This window comes from Pristiophorus japonicus, chromosome 12 (genome assembly GCF_044704955.1).
Source record: "Pristiophorus japonicus isolate sPriJap1 chromosome 12, sPriJap1.hap1, whole genome shotgun sequence".
NCBI lineage: Eukaryota > Metazoa > Chordata > Chondrichthyes > Pristiophoridae > Pristiophorus > Pristiophorus japonicus.
Window position 1 is genome coordinate 27,627,504 of NC_091988.1, and position 20,899 is coordinate 27,648,402.

The 20,899-nt window shown below is 41.7% G+C and overlaps 1 protein-coding gene across 11 annotated transcripts in view; it reads left to right on the plus strand.

Moving 5' to 3' along the window:
- The window catches only part of LOC139276702 (bis(5'-adenosyl)-triphosphatase-like), a 1,572,769-nt gene that overhangs the window by 1,325,265 nt on the left and 226,605 nt on the right, over positions 1–20,899 (plus strand). For 9 of the 11 annotated variants that reach the window (XM_070894670.1, XM_070894668.1, XM_070894671.1 and 6 more), the window contains one exon: positions 13,820–13,952. The exons of the other annotated variants lie outside the window; for them this stretch is intronic. In XM_070894670.1, the coding sequence (XP_070750771.1) occupies positions 13,820–13,930 (111 nt within the window). In that variant the 3' untranslated portion in view covers positions 13,931–13,952. The remainder of the gene's footprint in view (positions 1–13,819; positions 13,953–20,899) is intronic. 11 annotated transcript variants of the gene reach the window in all.

Sequence of the window (20,899 nt, forward strand, 5' to 3'; positions counted from 1 at the left end):
ACAATATGATCTTCCCATAGTTAATGTGCAGAAAAACTCAGAGCTTTAAATTGTTATGGGAATAGGGGCTTATCAGCTTGGCAACATAGAGGCAGGCTAGATCATTACATGATATCATGATTCATTTGGGGATTGCAGGTCAGGGTTGGATAAACCTGCCTTTCTGATCCATGACCAAGCCTTGTACACCTTATCCCATTTATTGCCCTGAAAGTGCTGACATAACCACACAGCTCTTGCGCTAAAATCAGAAACCCAGTTTATGACCTGTCAGCTGATAAGATGATGTGATGAGCATCTTAACCCTTTTACCAGCTAAAAACTTCTTAGAGGAAAAATAATATAAAATAATTGGGAAAGGTGCTCAGACTGGCACTCCGCCCTTTCAATCTTACGTGTGATGGATTTTGTTTGTATTAAGCAGTTAACTTGCAGGATTAACTGCTGTTTTAAGGGAGAACTGATGGAGCACTCGTGCATTTCCTGTCAGCCAGTTCCCACCATCTGCAACAGGACTGCTGTTTAACCCTTTTGATTTCAAGGTTAGAAATTCACAGCAACTAAAAATACTTGGGGCTCAAATATCAGCATTTGTGGAGCAATATTGTGTTTTTCCATAACCTGTTTTTTTTCAGCTTTTCTATGGCATTGCTGCAAGTTGTGTGACATTGTCACAAGAATGGCAGATTTACAGTGCATGGTAATGGACTGCCTATGACCTTGCTGTTTGGAGGCAATTGCTGCTTTAAATACCAGTGAATTATGGGTTGTATTTTACAAGCCTCTTTTGGAACAAGGAAAGAATAATAATTTTTGGTCACTCAGTCTCCAAGTACTGGACTTCCAGGCTGATTTCTCACAAAATCAAAATTAACTATTGCTTAATCAAAGAAAGTCTTGCATTTATATAGCGCCTTTCATGACCTCAGGACATCCCAAAGTGCTGTACAGCCAACGAAATACACATTTTAGACTGAACCCTTAGCCTGCATACATTGTGAAGGACACTTATATCTTCCAGTGCCAATTAGTTGTGTAAGTTTTCAGATTGTCCATCCTAGCACTGAAATAACAATCATAAATATTACAGTAGGAAAATGAATCAAATATCAGCAATGTTATCACTGTAATATTAACCCCAAATCACCAAAATCACAATTTTAAATAAAAAATGTGAACAATTGACTTATTTTTTCCTTCTTATTCTCTCTTGCATATTTTATTTCATTTTTTTCTAACTAATATTTTACTTAGATATTCCTTTCCTTAAATTATTCACATTTAAATAGTTTACTTCCCTTGTATCTTTAGCCTCCTGGTCTCCCCACACTTTTAGAGATAGGCGCAACTTTAAGAAGCAGATTGACTAAAAACTGATTCCAAACTGTTTTTAGTTTTTCCCTCCCCATCGCTCTCCAGTACCTCACCCAAGCAGCCATGGTTCTGACAAAGGGTCATCGACCTGAAACATTAACTCTGCTTCTCTCCACAGACGCTTAATCTGTGCCTTTGTTACCTCCAGACTTGACTATTCCAATGCGCTCTCGGTTGCCCATGTGTTGCTCACCCATTACCCCTGTGCTGGCCCAGAAGAGGCAAGGGCCCAGGGGCAGCACGGGCCAGCCCACACTGCGATATGTGTGCGCGCTCGGTCTGTGCAGCAGAGCTAATCTCCAGTTAGTCTTGGGTAATCCTTGCCACTGGACCAAGACCTAACTCTGTCACTTGTGGCTGGTGTGCAACAGCCACCACACGTTAAAAAAATCCACGCACAGGAATCTTCCACCCTTCACGATGTAGTTCTGGATCTGGAATATTAGCTCCTTCATTGAAACACCTGTGAACTCATCCATTTTTGGGCGTGGAAGCAAGTCATCATCGCTTCGAGGGACTCCCTATGATGATGACAGATGCTGTCTGACCCACTAAGATTTCCAGCATTTTCTCTTTTTATATTATATAAACCATTGTTCAGGGGTTGGTAGGGTACTTGACTATTCTGCTCTTCACAGTTGAGCTGAATTCTGGCACGTAACCACAGATTTTTACCAGGAGTCACTGGATAGCTGCTAGAAATGAGAGATTTCCTCCTTCCTCTCTTCCTGTGATACTGATATTGCCTTTACCGCTATCCTGGCTAAGATCAACCAACTCACTACAAACCTAGGCTCGGACCTGGAGCCTTCCCAGTTTGTAGGCCTCAATTGGGTAGTGCATTTGTAAGTCAGATATTAAAAGGAAACTGCCGTATTTTACTTTTGAAACAAAAAAGCAACATATAAATTATACAATGGAAGCTGTTAGATACATTTTTTGAAAGTCACAGTGATCTGAGGAAGTGTCACTTATCCATTGAAATTTCACACAAAGCAAAATAACATCAATACAAAATTAACAAAGTTACTCCAGCTATACTAAAGCACTGAAATGAAGCTGAGCATAATAAAGGGAAAAGCCGAATAATAGCCAAAAATCAAAAGATTATTTTTCATTTTCTTGCCTTCCTGTTTCTCACTCTGTTAAGTTCACTTTTCTCACTGCTTGTTTCTGTTCTTTTCTTTTGTCTCTCTCCGGGTTTCTTGTCTTTCTATGTTTCTGTTATATTTTGTAAGATCCTACAAATCCCCTGGGAGGACAGGCGCACCAACATTAGCGTCCTCGATCAGGCTAACATCCCCAGCATTGAAGCACTGCCCACACTCGATCAGCTCCGCTGGGCAGGTCACATAGTTCGCATGCCAGACACGAGACTCCCAAAGCAAGCGCTCTACTCGGAACTCCTTCACACAAACGAGCCAAAGGTGGGCAGCGGAAATGTTACAAGGACACTCTCAAAGCCTCCCTGATAAAGTGCGACATCCCCACTGACACCTGTGAGTCCCTGGCCCAAGACCGCCCTAAGTGGAGGAAGTGCATCCGGGAGGCCGCTGAGCACCTCGAGTCTCAATGCCGAGAGCGTGCAGAAATCAAGCGCAGGCAGCGGAAAGAGCGTGTGGCAAACCAGTTCCACCCACCCCTTCCCTCAACGACTATCTGTCCCACCTGTGACAGAGTCTGTGGCTCTCGTATTGGACTGTTCAGCCACCAAAGAACTCACTTCAGGAGTGGAAACAAATCTTCCTCGATTCCGAGGGATTGCCTATGATGATGATATTTTGTTTCTGTAGCTTTTTTTCCATTTCCTCTTTATTCTTTTATTTTCCTATTTTGCTTTCCGATCTCTGTATTTCTGTGTCTTTCCCCTTCAGCTATTGTAATTTGTTCATTTGCTGCCTGGCATTAGGAACAGAATCACAGCATGTGGCTATGCTATCACTGTATGTTGTTATTCAATTGCAGTGCTGGTGGAAAACAAACAAGCAGCAAAACAAATTCACCTAATGAACAAAGTAGGTTCTTTATCTCATTCAAAAAAAACTCCATGAGTAGGATGTTGTGGCAGAGAATGACATGCTCGGGACTTTTTCAGGTGTTATGTGGTTTCATTATTCGTTTAAGCCTCATGTCATACTGTTGCTGTGATATCTATGAGGCTGACTTACTCTGATCACTTCTGTGTGTGTGTAGCATTTGGTTCTGTTCTGAATCATTTCATGTAGCAATAGCGCATTTCCTGTCTTGTACATCTTAAATGCCCTTTATATCACAGCTATAAATTCTTATTGCTGTAAATCATCAGCGAGTGTGATTCAGGCTACCCAGTACAATTGGTTTGGCGTTATTTAATCAAGCATTGAAGCACAATCTCTCGCCTCCTGACCATGATGCTGATTTGATTTGAGAAATGATAGGGCTGCATCAGAATGGTAAAAATAGCCTGATGTGAATATCTATATTTTCCAAAATATGTCAGCGCATGCGCCAGACAGGTAATTTAATGGCTCCCCGTGCATGAACTGACTCAGACCAGCTCTCAGTGCAGAGCCAGGGGATCACATTCAGTTCGGGTCATCTGACCTGCGCTGAAAATGATCTCAGTGGGGTTGAAAGTATAAACAAGGCATTAGTGAGTGTCAAGACAGGATAGGCTGGCTACTATATCTAACACTGAAGCATAGCCTCAGAGTGCAATGGGACCAATTTAATTTTTTGTGACACGCCACAGTAAAACATATAACGCAAATAAAATCAGAAGTGTTTTTGTTGGTAAAGGCTACGCGAACCTGGGTATCTTCATTTTGTGTTGATTTGTCCTCACAGGTCCTGTGCTTGGCAATTTCCAACAATTTCAATATGTTCTATCTATCAAGGTGTAGTTTTAACTGTACATTAATTGAAGAACCTAATTTTAGAATATGGCTGCAGTGCTGTTTTAGTACTTCAGCTTCAGTGCATTGACTTTTATTTGACCAACTAGAATGGACTGGATTATGATAGCTGCAGAAATGACTTGCTGAATCACAGGTAATACTGGTGATTCATAGAATCTAGTGCTGGTAGCAGTGTGAGAAGAAGTACAACCAAAACATTTCCTGACAATAAATGTCAGCTGTGGCTCCATGTTCTTGCCTCTGAGTCAGAAGCCAATGGGTTTAAGCACCACTCCAAAGGTTTTAGCACACAATCAGTGCCGCATTGAAAGAGTGATGCACTTTCGGAGTTACTGTCTTTTATATGAGATGTTAAACTGAGGTCCCATCTGCCCACCCGGATGGACGTAAAAGATGCTATGGTGGTATTTGAAGTAGAGCAAGCGTATTCTCCTGTTGTTCTGGACAATATTTATCCCTCAATTAATATAACTAAAAACAGATTATCTGGTTATTTATCTAATTGCCATTTGTGGGACCTTACTGTGTGCAAGTTAGCTGCCGTGATTTTCTACATTCCCATATTACCGTTTCAAAAGGTATTTCATTGGCTGTGAAGCACCTGAGGATGTCCTGCGGTAATGAAAGGCATTATATAAATATAGGATTGTTCATCTTTCGATAAGAATCCCAATTTATCGGTGAACAAGTTAATTACAGCGCAAGAACTCATTTTTTGACAACACTCCAAACAAATAGAAGCAATTGCTATTTTCAGATATCATTTGAGGAATTGGTAAATTCCTTCTTCAGATGCTAATGTGCTTTTAACCAAAGATAAATTAGATGATTCAAAACAAAATAGAAGTCAAGGATAAACAAAACTAATTTGGACTATCAAGGTTCATCCTTGTAATAATCTATTTAAAAAAGACTTGCATTTATATAGCGTCTTTCATGACCACCGGACATCTCAAAGCGCTTTACAGCCAATGAAGTACTTTTTGAAGTGTAGTCACTGTTGTAATGTAGGAAACGCGGCAGCCAATTTGCGCACAACAAACTCCCACAAACAGCAATGTGATAATGACCAGATAATCTGTTTTCGTGATGTTGATCAATATTGGCTAGGACACTGGGGATAACTCCCCTGCTCTTCTTCGAAATAGTGGCATGAGATCTTTTACGTCCACCTGAGAGAGTAGATGGGGCATCGGTTTAACGTCTCATCCGAAAGACGACAGTGCAGTACTCCCTCAACACTGCACTGGAGTGTCAGCCTAGATTTGTGTGCTCAAGTCTCTGGAGCGGGACTTGAACCAACAACAGTTAATATATTTCAAAAGTAATTCATTGTGTGAAGTGCTTTGAGATGTTTTGACATGAGATGGCACTATGTAAATATAAGTATCATTAATGATGATTCTCTGTCATGTTTCAGCACTGTTGACCATCTTCCCATAGAAGGGATTTGGAAAAATAGGTACTTTTAATAATTGGTTTTATAGCTTATTCTTACCAGTTTAAAAAAGATCTCCAGATGTGAGATCATTAATATGTGAATGGAGGTTCTTTCCCCAAAAGACTAAACAACAAGCAATTCATGAGCTTGTTTTGGTAATTATAGAAACACCTAATGCCCATTATTTTGAAAAGTTTTTGGCCCCAGTTTTGTCCAGCGCGGGGCACCGTTTTTTTCGCCGCCCAGTGATTTCTTTTGCCACTGAAGCTCAGTTGAAAGATTCCCCAATGTTGGGGCGTCAGCATCTACTACCAGCGGCAGAATGTTTGGCGCCATACATTCTGGTGCTGGTGTACCTGTAAAAGAAGGTTGCATGCCACTTCTGGGCATAGGGCCAACTTTCCCCATGAACAAAATTTCTCAAACCGGCGCAGAGACCCTAGAAGCACCGTAGGAAAACCCTTACCTGCAGTTAGAGAAATCCTCGCTGACCCACTCCTATCTCCGGCCGAAGGGATTCCCTGTCTCTTATAAAGAAATTTTTAGGACATTTTAAAAGCGAACATGAACTTTATGCAAGTATAAAAATAAAAACAAATGTAAACTTCGGCTCCTGACGAAGGTCCTCCACCCACATGGCCCGTTGCTATCCCAGGGCGAAGGTCTGCACACAGGGGTTTTTTTGCGCATGTGCAATGCGTTTAAAATTTATTTTTGTGGTTGCGCATGCGCAATTAGTTGGCCTTTATTTTGGGAGCGCATGCGCTATGCGTTTCAGGCGCACACTGTAAGCCCCACCCTGCGAGATCGGCTCAGATAGTGCCGGCGCCAGAAGGTGCGCATGCTGGAAGAAAACTTTGAATTTTTATTTTCAGCGCTGAGGGGCCAAAAAAAAACGGGCGTCCAGGTGAGTGAGCGCCATTATTTTTAATTCGGGAAACTTGGGCCTATGGACCCATACCTCTGAACACCGGAAGATATAAACCCAGAGGCACAGATGGAGGTGGCCAGCCAGGTTTTGAAAAAGAATGATGTGAGGCAGACATGCAGAAAAGCCTGCAAGAAGGTTGGAATAAAAAAATAGTCAGAATAATTTTGATTAAGTCAAACCAGATGACCTGCTGATGTGGGGAAACATTACATGGCCATTATTTTGTATTACTATTGACAGACAAAATTGTACTGATCGAACCAAGTGAAATTGAGCGTGAATGTTGCACTGTACGTTCACTCGCTATGAAATAAAGCAACTTAATGATTCACATCAACCCTTATTTCATCACATGTTTTCTCGGTTTGGTCTGCTCTGAGAACTTGGGCTTCAGCAGCCTGTCTTGTCTGGATTCACGGTATTGGGGGATCAGAGTTAGATAACCATAATACAGGACTTCAGTACCCTTAATTCTGCCCAGATATCTGTCTCACACAAACTTGCTGAAGAAGTGTAAAGTAGCAGAGGAATGGCAGGAGCTGACATGGATGATGGCGATGTCTTTCAGGCATCACTGTAGAACCATAAAGGTTTACAGCATGTAGAGAGGCCATTTGGCCCATCGTGCCTATGCTGCTTCTTTGCTTGAGCCAACCTAACTAATCCCACTGCCTTGCTCTGTCCTCGAACATTTTTGTCACTCTTTTCATTTATGCTTCATAGTCAAATGTATTATAAATTAACCTAAATTTATTCTATCCTAAGCATATTTTTTTTTACTTACTGCTGATTGCCTTATCCTTCCCAAGAAAATGAATAACAGCGTAGTAGGCTAGCAACAGTTAAATAAATATATACATCAATTCGAGTACTGCAAACAGCAAATAAATATAAATATAAATATTAATCATTTATGGCCTCCAAAAAGCTTTAAAGACAATGGCTAAACTGCTATCCTGCTCTGTTACCATTGTGATCTTCTCTACTCCACAAGCCCTCCTGCTTTGCTCTGCTCCCTGGGCCCTCACTATGATCTCTTAACCAGCTTAGAGTGATGCCTGTTAAATATCAGACAATGCCATTGACGATCTATTCCTATACCTATACAATATGTTAAAAGTTTAGCGCACAGCATGCACTTTGTGTAAGAGTAATACTTCCTGTAATAACTTCCCATCTTCCTTTTCTGTTGCACCTTTCTGTCACACATTAATTGGCTCAAAATTAAAAGGCAGCACATCAATACTGATGAAGTAGGGAACACACGAGTCAAAATCAAGGAAAACAGCTAAAACAATACAAATGAGAAATTATTAAAAAATCATGAAATCAACCAATCCTAAGAGACCAGTTTGAAGAACAAAAGAAAGGAGAAGTCAAACTAATAAAATTGCTCAGGAGATGAAGAATTCTTTTCATTCACCAATCTGTTCTCAAGATCACAAACAACAACATTTGTGATCTCCACAACAAAATTTTAACAAAATAACATTAAATATTTTACAATAACATGATTCAGTCTATCCATGAGAATGGGCTTTTAATACATATATTAAAGTTTTTACTTCAAGCCCTCAGCCTATGTCAGTCTTGGCTCGGTAGTAGCACTCTAACCTGTGGGTCAAAAGGCCTTGGATTCAAGTTCCATTCCAAACAATTGAGCACACATCCTGGCTGACATTTTAGTGCACTACTCAGGGTGAAGCTTTCGGTCACCTGAGGAATAGAGTGTTTGAAGACCAGGACCTCAAATCTGGCACCAAGCTTATGGTCTACAGGGCAGTAGTGATACCCGCCCTCCTATATGGCTCAGAGACGTGGACTATATACAGCAGACACTTCAAAGCGCTGGAGAAGTACCACCAACACCGCCTCCGCAAGATCCTTCAAATCCACTGGGAGGACAGACGCACCAACATCAGTGTTCTCACTCAGGCCAACATCCCCAGCATTGAAGCACTGACCACATTTGACCAGCTCCGTTGGGCGGGCCACATCGTCCGCATGCTCAACACGAGACTCCCTAAGCAAGTGCTCCACTCGGAACTCCTATACGGCAGGCAAGCCCCAGGTGGGCAGAGGAAATGCATCAATGACACCCTCAAAGCCTCCTTGATAAAGTGTAACATCCCCACCAGCACCTGTGAATCCCTGGTCCAAGACCACCCAAAGTGGAGGAAGAGCATCCGGGAGGGCACTGAGCACCTCGAGTCTCGGTGGTGAGAACATGCAGAAACCAAGCGCAGACAGCGGAAGGAGCGTGCGGAAAACCTGGTTCCCCACCCACCCTTTCCTTCAACCACTGTCTGCCCCGCCTGTTAAAGAGACTATAATTCCCGTATTGGACTGTACAGCCACCTGAGAACTCACTTTTAGAGTGGAAGCAAGTCTTCCTCGATTTCGAGGGACTGCCTATGATGATGACTACATAGGGAGTGCTTCAGTGTCGCATGTGCTGTCTTTTGGATGAGATGTTAAACCGAGGTACCATCTGCCTGCTCACATGGTGTGTGTGACAGTTGGCCACTTCAAATATCACAGTTCATTAAACAATCTTTTGGGAAAAAAACATAAAAAGATTTTTAAAAAGAGAACCATTTCCTGCTGTTGCCAGTCTACAGAGAAACAATCACCCTCTAATTGATCTCAGGATTTGCCTAAAAGGAAATGGCCTCTAATTGACCCCTGAAAGTGTTTTTACAACAATCAGACTGAAAGGATGACCTCAGTTGCTAACAGCTTCACCTTAGCAGAAGAAGAATAATGATGCATTACATGGTGTGATGCTCCTGTCCTTATTAAACAGTTTATTCCCTGAGTTACCATAAGCAACCTCACAGAAGGTTTGCTCATGTCCTTTTAATCATTTAACAACTCCTTCTTAAAAAAAAAACCCAAAATGCATCAGAAATAACGTAATCTACACAAAACTGATTAGTCTTCTAAATGGTCCAATTGTCTGCAGGTGAAATCTGATGGCTGAATCATTGGCCCAGAAATTCCTCTCGAGGTCTTCCCGCGGGAAAACCACTGTAGAAAGGACAGAAAATGCGCACTTACCTTAAGCTGCTGTGTCCGCTTGAGATCCCAGTCCGGAGGCCTCTTGTGAGGTGTTTTTTAAATATTTTATGTAGTGTTTGTGGCGTTTTGGGGGTTTTCTCATTCATAGTAATAGGAGATTTGTAAGTTACCTCACATAAGTACACTAATAGAAATTAAAGTTGTTGTAAATGTTTTTTAAAGAAAAAAAAATGCCGATTTAAAAAAAAATTAGGATTTAAAATAACATTACCTGAGTGGGCAGGGTTTTAACATAAATATGTTTTTTTTAATTTTATTTTAATCATGTTTTTGATATGTTTTTAAACTCTTACGCCTGTAAGAGTAGGCTATGTACCTGCTTTTATCAGGCGCAAGAGTTTTGAGGACATTTGCCGGGCAAGATATGCATAAATCCCACAATCTTGCCCTTGCAAATGTCCTCACTCCCGATCTGTGGATGATCTGTCAAGCTCTAGCTTAACAGATCGGAAAAGTCGGTTTACAGTGCATACGCATTGCTCGCTGAAAACCGGCATTTCCGATGCCTTCCCGGGTCCGTAGAAACTTCGTACGGGCCCGGGACATCGGAATTTACACACCAATATATTTAGTATGCTGAGCTCTAAAATTGCACAATAGAGAAACAGTTTATATTTAGATCGGACTTTCCTTATGTAACCAAACTGACTGGTATACAGTTTACTGCTGTCGAAATCCATCCTCAGGTCACCTATGACTTTATCTGGACTCAACTATAATGTAATACCTTAAATACATTCCAGTATTCTCAGTGATGGAATGTACTTGTGCAAAATGAGCTTCCCGCTGCGCACTACAATGCTGTAAGTTACTCATGCTCTGTACTCACTGTGACATTTTGTAATTATGGATGCCAGATGCTTGATAAAAGTACTCATTTTATAAATGGTACCTTTCAAGGTAATTCCCATGCAGCTGATATATATGGAACTGTCATGGTGTAAATTAAAGGATTTTAGCACAGTTACAGATATGTAGCTGTTTGTGAGTCTCTGAGCCTTTGCTGATGACAATTATAAGAAAAAGAAGGGATAAAAAAAGCAAAGGTCGGAGTACAAAAAGTGATAAAGATAACAAATACTCAGGGAACAGAAAAGGTTGGAAGTAATAATAAAATATCTGTTAAAAATAAAGCATGGGCAATGAAAAATAACAGCACATTAAATTGTCTGTATAGCAATGTACAGAACATCAACAGCAAATTGGGGGCAATGCTTAGCAGTGAAGACACAGATGGAACAGGGTTAACAGGAACTTGGCTGCAAACAGGACAGAATTGACAGTTAAATATTTCAGGCTATAATGTATTTAGAAAAGATAGTGAAGGAAGAAGGGAGTGGTGGGGTAGCTGTGTTAGTCAGAAATAACAATGCTAAAAAAGATGTATCTAACAAAGTGATTGAAAAATAATCCAAATGAATTGAGGTAAAAGATAGAAAAGGATTGGTTACATTATTCAGGGTATACTACAGACCACCAAATAGTGTCAATGAAGTGGAGGGAGAAATATGTATGCAAATCTATGAAATTAGTTAAAAGCACAAAATCATAATCATGGGGGATTTCAACTATTGAATAAAAATTCAATAGAGGAAGGAATAGTGCCAGAGGACTGGCAGACAGCAATTCATGTCTTCAAAAAGGGATGTAGAACTAACCGAGAGAACTATAGACCAGTTAGTTAAAAATCAGTGGTCATTAAGATGCTAGAAGATCAGATATCAAAACATTTAGAGGTGGAGAATATAATGGCCTAGAAATCCTGGTCGGCTGCTTCTCGTGGACAATCGACTGAAATAGGGAAAAAAGATGCGCACTTACCTGTTCCTGCTGCGCCCAGTCCCAGTCCTAAGGATGTCACTCACTGCGCGTCGCAACCTGTGCACGTTGGGACGTCCGTAGAGCTGGAGCTGCAGTCACATGGCTCTGGGCAGCCAATCAAGGTAAAGTATTATCTCGTTCATCATAATGGGAACTCCATAAGTTGGAGTTCTCATTATTATGATTGAGAACCACCCCCAAGCACACAAAACACTAATAAAAATTAGAAAAAATACACCACATAATTTAACATTAATTTAAATTAAAGTTATTTATGTCATAAAAAATATATATTTTTCCGATTTTTAAAATATTATCGTTTAAAATAAACTTCCCGTAGTGGGGAGGGTTTTTAACAATGAAAGGTGTTTTTTAAATTTTATTTTATTTTGTTTTTGTGCGTTTTAAAACTCTTATGCTTGTAAAAAAAAATAGGCTATGTGCCTGCATTTATCAGGCACAAGAGTTTTCAGGACATTTGCTGGGCAAGATATGGTAAATACCGCAATCTTGCCCATGCGAATGTCCTCGTTCCCGAGATTTGGAGGATCTGTCAAGCTGGAGCTTGATAGATCGGAGAAGCCGGTTTTCAGTGCATGTGCATTGTGCGCTGAAAACCGGCTTTTGTGATGCCTTCCCAGATCCGTACACATTCAGTACAGACCCGGGAGGCCGGAATTTCTGGGCCAATGAATGAAAATATCATGGATCTCTAAACAGAAAGTCGTGTTTAACCAACTTAATGTCTTTGCAATCTTTGAAGAAGTAACAGAAAAAGTAGACAAGGGATTTCCCTTGAGTACAACCAGGCAAGGGCAATCCCATTCAGTTGGACAATGGAGGAGAGGTGTTGGAGGAGGATGGTGTGGTTAATGATGTAAAAGGCTGCAGATGGGTTGAGATGGATGAGGAAGGATAGTGCACCACAGTCACAATCACAACGGATGATTACAGGAACGATGTAAATACACTAGAGAAGGTGCAGCGGAGATTTACAAGGTTGTTGCTGGACTGGAGGATTTTAGCTATGAGGAAAGATTGGATAGGCTTGGGTTGTTTTCTTTGGAACAGAGGAGGCTGAGGGGAGACCTGATTGAGGTGTATAACATTATGAGGGGTTAGATAGAGTGGACAGCCCTATTTCCCTTAGCAGGGGTCAATAACCAGGGGGCGTAGATTTAAAGTAATTGGTAGAAGGTTTAGAGGGAATTTGAGGGGAAATTTCTTCAACCAGAGGGTGGTGAGGGTCTGGAGCTCATTGCCTGAAAGGGTGGGAGAGGCAGAAACCCTCATAGCATTTAAAAAGTACTTGGATATGCATTTGAATTTCCGTAACTTACAAGGCTACGGACCAAGAGCTGGAAAGTGGGATTAGGCTGGATAGCTCTTTGTCAGCCAGCACGGACACGATGGGCCGAATGGTCTCCTTCTGTGCTATAAATTTCTATGATTTTGTGTCGTTAATTACTTTGATTAGGACTGTTTCAGTGCTGTGGCAGGGGCGGAAACCTGATTGGAAAGACTGAAACATGGTGTTGCGGGATTTGGGAGACGACACCACATTCAAGTACTTTGGAGAAGAAAGGGAGGTTGGAGATGGGGCGGTAGTTTGCAAGGACAGAGGGGTCAAGGGTTAGTATTTTCAGGAGGGGTTGATGATGGCAGATTTTGAAAGGTAGGGGGAATTATTTACAATATCACCTAACATGGGGGCCAGGAAGGGAAGTTAGGTGGTCAGCAGTTAAGTACGAATAGTGTCAAGAGAGCAGGAGGTGGGTCTCATTAACAAGATGAGTTTGGAGAAGGCATGAGGGGAGGGAGGGGAGAAACTTGAGAAAGATGCAAGTGTAAGGCTAGGGCAGTGGTGGAACCTTGTCTTGGTAGGCAAGGGATGTAGCAGAGGCAGCCGAATGGATGGTCTCAATCTTGGTGATTAACTCCCTGCTTTTGCAACTCAATGTAAAATTTATATAGAACCTTGGTTAGTCCACGCTTGGAATACTGTGTATAGTATTGAAGCACTGAAGAGACTGCTGACAAGATTTACAAGGATATCACCAGAATTGAGAGGACTCAACTATCAGTAAGGATTGAACAGGCTAGGGCCCTTTTTCTAGAAATAAGACTAAGATGAGTCCTGATTGAGGACCTGAAAATTATGAAAGAATTTGATAGGGTGGATGTGGGGAAACTATTTTCAGAACAAGGAGGTATAAATATAAGATAACTACTAACAGATCAGATAAATAATTTAAGAGGAATTTCTTTACACAGATAGTGGTGATAAGGTGGAATTCACTGCAACATGGAGTGGTTGAAGCAGCTAGCATTGACACATATAATGGGACGCTTGAATCATACGAGAAGAAGGGAATAAAGAGATGAAAGAAGGGAATAAAGAGAGGAGGTAAGAAGAGATAATTAGAGTGGGAAGAGGCTCATGTGGCGTGTAAATGCCCTGTTTCTGTATCGTAGATTCTATGTAATATAATTCTATATAATTATGATTTGATATCAGTTTCATCACTGCACAGGCAAAATTGGGAAATGTAACACATTTTTAAAAATCTAATGCCTAACAGTAGGTTTTTTGCTTGGAGTTTGGGAATAAGGCAATGATTTCTGCAAAATTAGCTTTCACAATAGCATAACTATGGTTCTTACCAGTCACAGCACGAATAGACTTCCCTACCCTTTAGTCACACTACAAACTAGGATTGACCTTTCATTATAGTTTTTACTGAAATATTTTAGCCATGCAGTGGCATATCATGCACGCAGGTAGGCGAAACAAAGTTAGTCTTTGTTTTTAGTTCATTACTTGAGCAGAGGTATGTATTTTTTATTCATAGGTTAATGCATTGTTCTCCCAAATACTGAAGATGATGTAAAGAAAGAAAGGAGAGCTGGATTAACATACTTGCAAATACTGAGTGTGCTGGATCTCACCAGGTCTCAGATATTTTCAGTAGGATAGATCAGCATATGCTGATAGCTGTTGAATTTTATTTTTGAATGATACAAGTGTTTATATCAATTGAGAAACGTACATGGGAATTTACTGGAGAAGATATTTTGAGATTTTGTTTTTGTATAGATGCAAAAGTAATACATATATTTAAATTGGGCAAATAAGTGTACACCTCAATGATTGATCCACTTTAAAAAGCCCTGTTTCTGGTGCACTCATTCTTTTACTCACGCGGGACAGGATTTATTTTGCACAATAGTATAGCAAAATTGTAAGTCTGTTCTTTATGAACAGTTTATGATTTTGTTACACATAACACATAGGGAAATCTCCTCCCTTGTTTTAAAGTAATACATTTCTTTGAAAGAAATCTGCTTTATCCCTTTCCACCATCTTCTTACTTTGCTGCTGTCTTTCAATTTGAAGGAATATAATAATCCAGCTCCAGGACTTATCTATATTTACCAGAGAATAAGTGAGTGAAATATTGAGTGTGTTAAAGAGTAAGTTTAAGGACTGAATGTGTGTGAATTCAGGAGATTAAAGTTTCATATAAATACGTCTGAAATTGCACCATTTTATATGAATTTCTTATACCATGCATTCCCTGAATCTTCTCGAATAATAGTATGTCGAGTGATGGGACGAGGCACAGAGTCAACTCATGAAAAGCCCTTTGCTCCACTCAGCCCCAGCCTCCCACAGACACTGTGACGGACAGCGGAGTGCAACAATCGGTATGCGGTGGTGCCATGGACTGCCATGTGATTCAATTCCTGCCTAGCATCATTGCAACATTGCTTTGATGGGCAGTCGAATCGCTCTGCTGCTGGGTGCTCAACCAATGGGAAATGTGTTAATGCAAACATAGAAACATAGCAAATAGGTGCAGGAGTAGAGCATTCGACCCTTTGAGCCTGCACCACCATTCAATAAGATCATGGCTGATCATTCACTCAGTACCCCTTTCCTGCTTTCTCTCCATACCCCTTGATCCCTTTAGCCGTAAGGGCCATATATAACTCCCTCTTGAATGTATCTAATGAACTGGCCTCAACAACTGTCTGTGGTAGAGAATTCCACAGGTTAACAACTCTCTGAGTGAAAAAGTTTCTCTTCATCTCGGTCCTAAATGGCTTACCCCTTATCCTTAGACTATGTCCCCTGGTTCTGGACTTCCCCAACATCAGGAACATTCTTCCTGTCTCCAACTTGTCCAATCCCGTCAGAATTTTATATGTTTCTATGCGATTCCCCTCTCCATTCTTCTAAACTCCAGTGAATACAGGACCAGTCGATCCAGTCTCTCCTCATATGTCAGTCCTGCCATCCCGGGAATCAATCTGGTGAACCTTCGCTGCACTCCCTCAGTAGCAAGAACGTCCTTCCTCAGATTAGGAGACCAAAACTGAACACAATATTCCAGGTGAGGCCTCACCAAGGCCCTATACAACTGCAGTAACACCTCCCTGCTCCTATACTCAAATCCCCTAGCTATGAAGGCCAACATGCCATTTGCCTTCTTCACCGCCTGCTTACCTGCATGCCAACTTTCAATGACTGATGTACCATGACACCTAGGTCTCATTGCACCTCCCCTTTTCCTAATCTGTCACCAATCAGATAATATTCTGCCTTCCTGTTTTTGCCACCAAAGTGGATAACCTCACATTTATCTACATAATACCGCATCTGCCATGCATTTGCCCACTCACCTAACCTGTCTAAGTCACCCTGCAGCCTCTTAGTGTCCTCCTCACAGCTCATATCGCCACCCAGTTTAGTGTCATCTGCAAACTTAGAGATATTACACTCAATTCCTTCATCTAAATCATTGATGTATATTGTAAATAGCTGGGGTCTCAGCACTGAACCCTGCAACACCCCACTAGTCACTGCCAGCCATTCTGAAAAGGACCCGTTTATTTCGACTCTCTGCTTTCTGTCTGCCAACCAGTTCTCTATCCACGACAATATATTACCCCCAATACGATGTGCTTTAATTTTGCACACTAATCTCTTGTGTGGGACCTTGTCAAAAGCCTTTTGAAAGTCCAAATACACCACATACACTGGTTCTCCCTTGTCCACTCTACTAGTTACATCCTCAAAAATTTCTAGAAGATTTGTCATGCATGATTTCCCTTTCATAAATCCAGGCTGACTTGGACCGATCCTGTCACTGCTTTCCAAATGCGCTGCTATTTCATCTTTAATAATTGATTCCAATATTTTCCCCACTACCGATGTCAGGCTAACCAGTCTATAATTCCCTGTTTTCTCTCTCCCTCCTTTTTTAAAAAGTGGTGTTACATTAGCTACCATCCAGTCCATAGGAACTGATCCAGAGTCGATAGACTGTTGGAAAATGATCACCAATGCATCCACTATTTCTAGGGCCACTTCCTTAAGTACTCTGGGATGCAGACTATCAGGCCCTGGGGATTTATCGGCCTTCAATCCCATCAATTTCCCTAACACAATTTCTTGACCAATAAGGATTTCCTTCAGTTCCTCCTTCTCGTTAGACCCTCTGTCCCCTAGAATTTCCGGAAGGTTATTTGTGTCTTCCTTCGTGAAAACAGAACCAAAGTATTTGTTCAGTTGGTCTGCCATTTCTTTGTTCCCCATTATAAATTCACCTGATCTGACTGCAAGGAACCTACGTTTGTCTTCACTTATCTTTTTCTCTTCACATATCTATAGAAGCTTTTGCAGTCAGTTTTTTTGTTCCCTGCAAGTTTCCTCTCGTACTCTATTTTCCACCTCTTAATTAAACCCTTAGTCCTCCTCTGCTGAATTCTAAATTTCTCCCAGTCCTCAGGTTTGCTGCTTTTTCTGGCCAATTTATATGCCTCTTCCTTGGATTTAAAACTATCCCTAATTTCCCTTGTTAGCCACGGTTGACCCACCTTCCCCGTTTTATTTTTACTCCAGACAGGGATGTACAGTTGTTGAAGTTCATCCATGTGATCTTTAAATGTCTGCCATTGCCTATCCACTGTCAACCCTTTAAGTATCATTCGCCAATCTATTCTAGCCAATTCACATCTCATACCATCGAAGTTACCTTTCCTTAAGTTCAGGACCCTAGTCTCTGAATTAACTGTGTCACTCTCCATCTTAATGAAGATTTCTACCATATTATGGTCACTCTTCCCCAAGGGGCCTCGCACAACAAGATTGTTAATTAGTCATTACACATTCTCATTACAAATCACCCAGTCTAGTTGGTTCCTTGACATATTGGTCTTGAAAACCATCCCTAATACACTCCAGGAAATCCTCCTCCACCATATTGCTACCAGTTTGGTTAGCCCAATCTATATGTAGATTAAAGTCACCCATGATAACTGCTGAACCTTTATTGCACGCATCTCTAATTTCCTGTTTGATGCTGTCCCCAACCTCACTACTACTGTTTGGAGATCTGCACACAACTCCCACTAATGTTTTCTGCCCTTTGGTATTCCTCAGCTCCGTTCATACAGATTCCACCTCATCCAAGCTAATGTCCTTCTTTACTATTGCATTAATTTCCTCTTTAACCAGCAACACTACCTGACCTCCCTTTCCTTTCTGTCTATCCTTCCTGAATGTTGAATACCCCTGGATGTTGAGTGTCCAGCTTTGGTCACCCTGGAGTCATGTCTCCATAATCCCAATTATATCATATTCATTAATAGCTGCCTGCACAGTTAATTCGTCCACCTTATTACGAACAGTCCTCGTATTGAGGCACAGAGGCTTCAGGCTTGTCTTTTTAACACACTTTGTCCCTTTTGAATTTTGCTGTAATGGGGCCCTTTTTGATTTTTGCCTTGGGTTTCTCTGCCTTCCACTTTTACTTTTCTTCTTTCTATCTTTTGCTTCTGCCCCCATTTTACTTCCCTCTGTCTCCCTGGATAGGTTCCCATCCCCCTGCCATATTAGTTTAACCCCTCCCCAACAGCACTAGCAAACATTCCCTAGAGGACATTGGTTCTGGTCCTGTCAAGGTGCAGACCGTCCAGTTTGTACTTGTCCCATCTACCCCAGAACAGGTTCCAATGTCCCAGGAATTTGAATCCCTCCCTCTTGCACTATTCCTCAAATCACGTATTCATCTTAGCTATCCTGCTATTTCTACTCTGACAAGCACGTGGCACTGGCAGCAACCCTGAGATTACTACCTTCGAGGTCCTACTTTTTAATTTAACTCCTAGCTCCCTAAATTCAGCTTGTAGGACCTCATCCTATTTTTTTACCGATATCGTTGGTACCTATATGCACCACAACAACTGGCTGTTCACCCTCCCCCTCCAGAATGCCCTGTAGCCGCTCTGAGATATCCTTGACCCTTGCACCAGGGAGGCAACATACCATCCTGGAGTCTCGGTTGCGAACACAGAAACGCCTATCTATTCCCCTTACAATAGAACCCTGTACCACTATAGCTCACCCATTCTTTTTCCTGCTCTTCTATGCAGCAGAGCCACCCATGGTGCCATGAACTTAGCTGCTGCTGCCTTCCCCTGATGAGCCATCTCCCCCAACAGTACCCAAAACGGTGTATCTGTTTTGGAGGGAGATGACCATAGGGGACTGCCTTCCTATACCTGTTCTGCTTGATGGTCACCCATTCCCTATCTGCCTTTGTAACCTTTACCTGCAGTGTGACTAACTCACTAAACATGCTATTCATGACATCCTCAGCATCGCGGATGCTCCCGAGTGAATCCATGCGCAGCTCCAGCGCCATCATGTGGTCTGACAGGAGCTGCAGCTGGATACACTTCCTGCATACATAGTCGTCAGAGATACTGTCCCTGATTTCCCACATAGCACAGGAGGAGCATGACATGGGACTGAGCTCTCCTGCCATGACTTAACCCTTAAATTAATTTAATTTGATAACTATGCCAGAAGTTACTTACTGATAAGAAAAAGAAAAAGATAAAGATAAGGAAAAACTCCTCACCAATCACCAGCCAATCACTTACCCTCTTGGCTATGACGTCACCTTTTGATTTCTTTTTACTTCTTTTTTGCCCTTTCTCCCTGCAGTGGCTTGCTGCTGGGCCTTTAGCATGCCTCTCACCCCTCGCCGCTCGCTGCTCCGCCTCCCGATGCTAGTCAGAGAGGCAGCTCAGCTCCACGATGAGGTATATAACATATTTTCCTGCACCACTGAATGTTCCCCGTTGAGGATGGAAGTTGAGATAAATGGTGGTCCAGTCTTCATGAAAGTTTAGAAAACAAAATCACGAGATTTCGATGTTGAATCGCGAGATTATGAGTGAAACTTCATTTCACTCAGAAATCGTGTCCCTTAGGTAGCCTCGCAAGAGTTGGCATTGCTGCAGGTCTCACAAAGTCAGAGTCAATCCCAGAACAGGCATGTCTGATTAGCTAATGGAAACTGGCTCTTGGTCTTCGCAAATCCAGAAAGTTTACACTTGGGTTGACACTGACTGTCCCAGATCCTTGGGTCGAGAGCTGGCAACCCCAGCACTCCACTAAACACAACATAAAAGCATCTAAGGAGTGAATGTGTGATTCGGCCTTCTGACTGGAGAAATGGGTTGAGTTTACAATTAGAGCAGGTGAGAGGTATAACTAGTTCACATGGCTTATTGTTCTGTCCCTCGTTTATCTGATGAAGACCACAACAGATTCAACACTGAGAGCAGTAACTCGGTGCAGGATAATGAGCTAAAAGCAATTCCCCAATTGAAAATCAAATACATTCATTATTTCAAGTGCAAAACGAAAATGCACTCTTGAAGAGAACATTAATGCACCTTTCTTATTCACTCCATTGGATACAAAGGAAATACAGATGGATTGGGACCATTTGGTTAATTATACCGTCTTTGGGATTTTGCTGCCTGTGTGCATGCTACACTGCAGACATTTCGCTCAATCCTGTTCAAAGGTTAAAGCTTGTAAAACGGCTAAATGGCAGATTTTATGTTCACTTGTGCTGTATCTGTAGTAATAATATGCATGTGCTTATTTTTCAATTAAAAAAAAAATTCATTTACGGGTTGTGGGCCTCGCTGGCAAGGCCAGCATTTATTGCCATCCTAATTGCCCTTGAGAAGGTGGTGGTGAGACGCCTTCTTGAACCGCTGTGGGTGAAGGTACTCTCACAGAGTTATTAGGGAGGGAGTTCCAGAATTTTGACCCAGCGATGATGAAGGAATGGCAATATATTTCCAAGTCAGGGTAGTGTGTGACTTGGCGAGGAACTCAGAGCGGGTGGTGTTCCCAGGCTCCTGCTGCTCTTGTCCTTCTAAGTGGTAGAAGGAAAGTGTTTGGGAGGTACTGTTGAAGAAGCCTTGGTGAGTTGCTGCAATGCAGCTTGTCGATGGTACACACTGCAGATTAGGTTCTTTCAG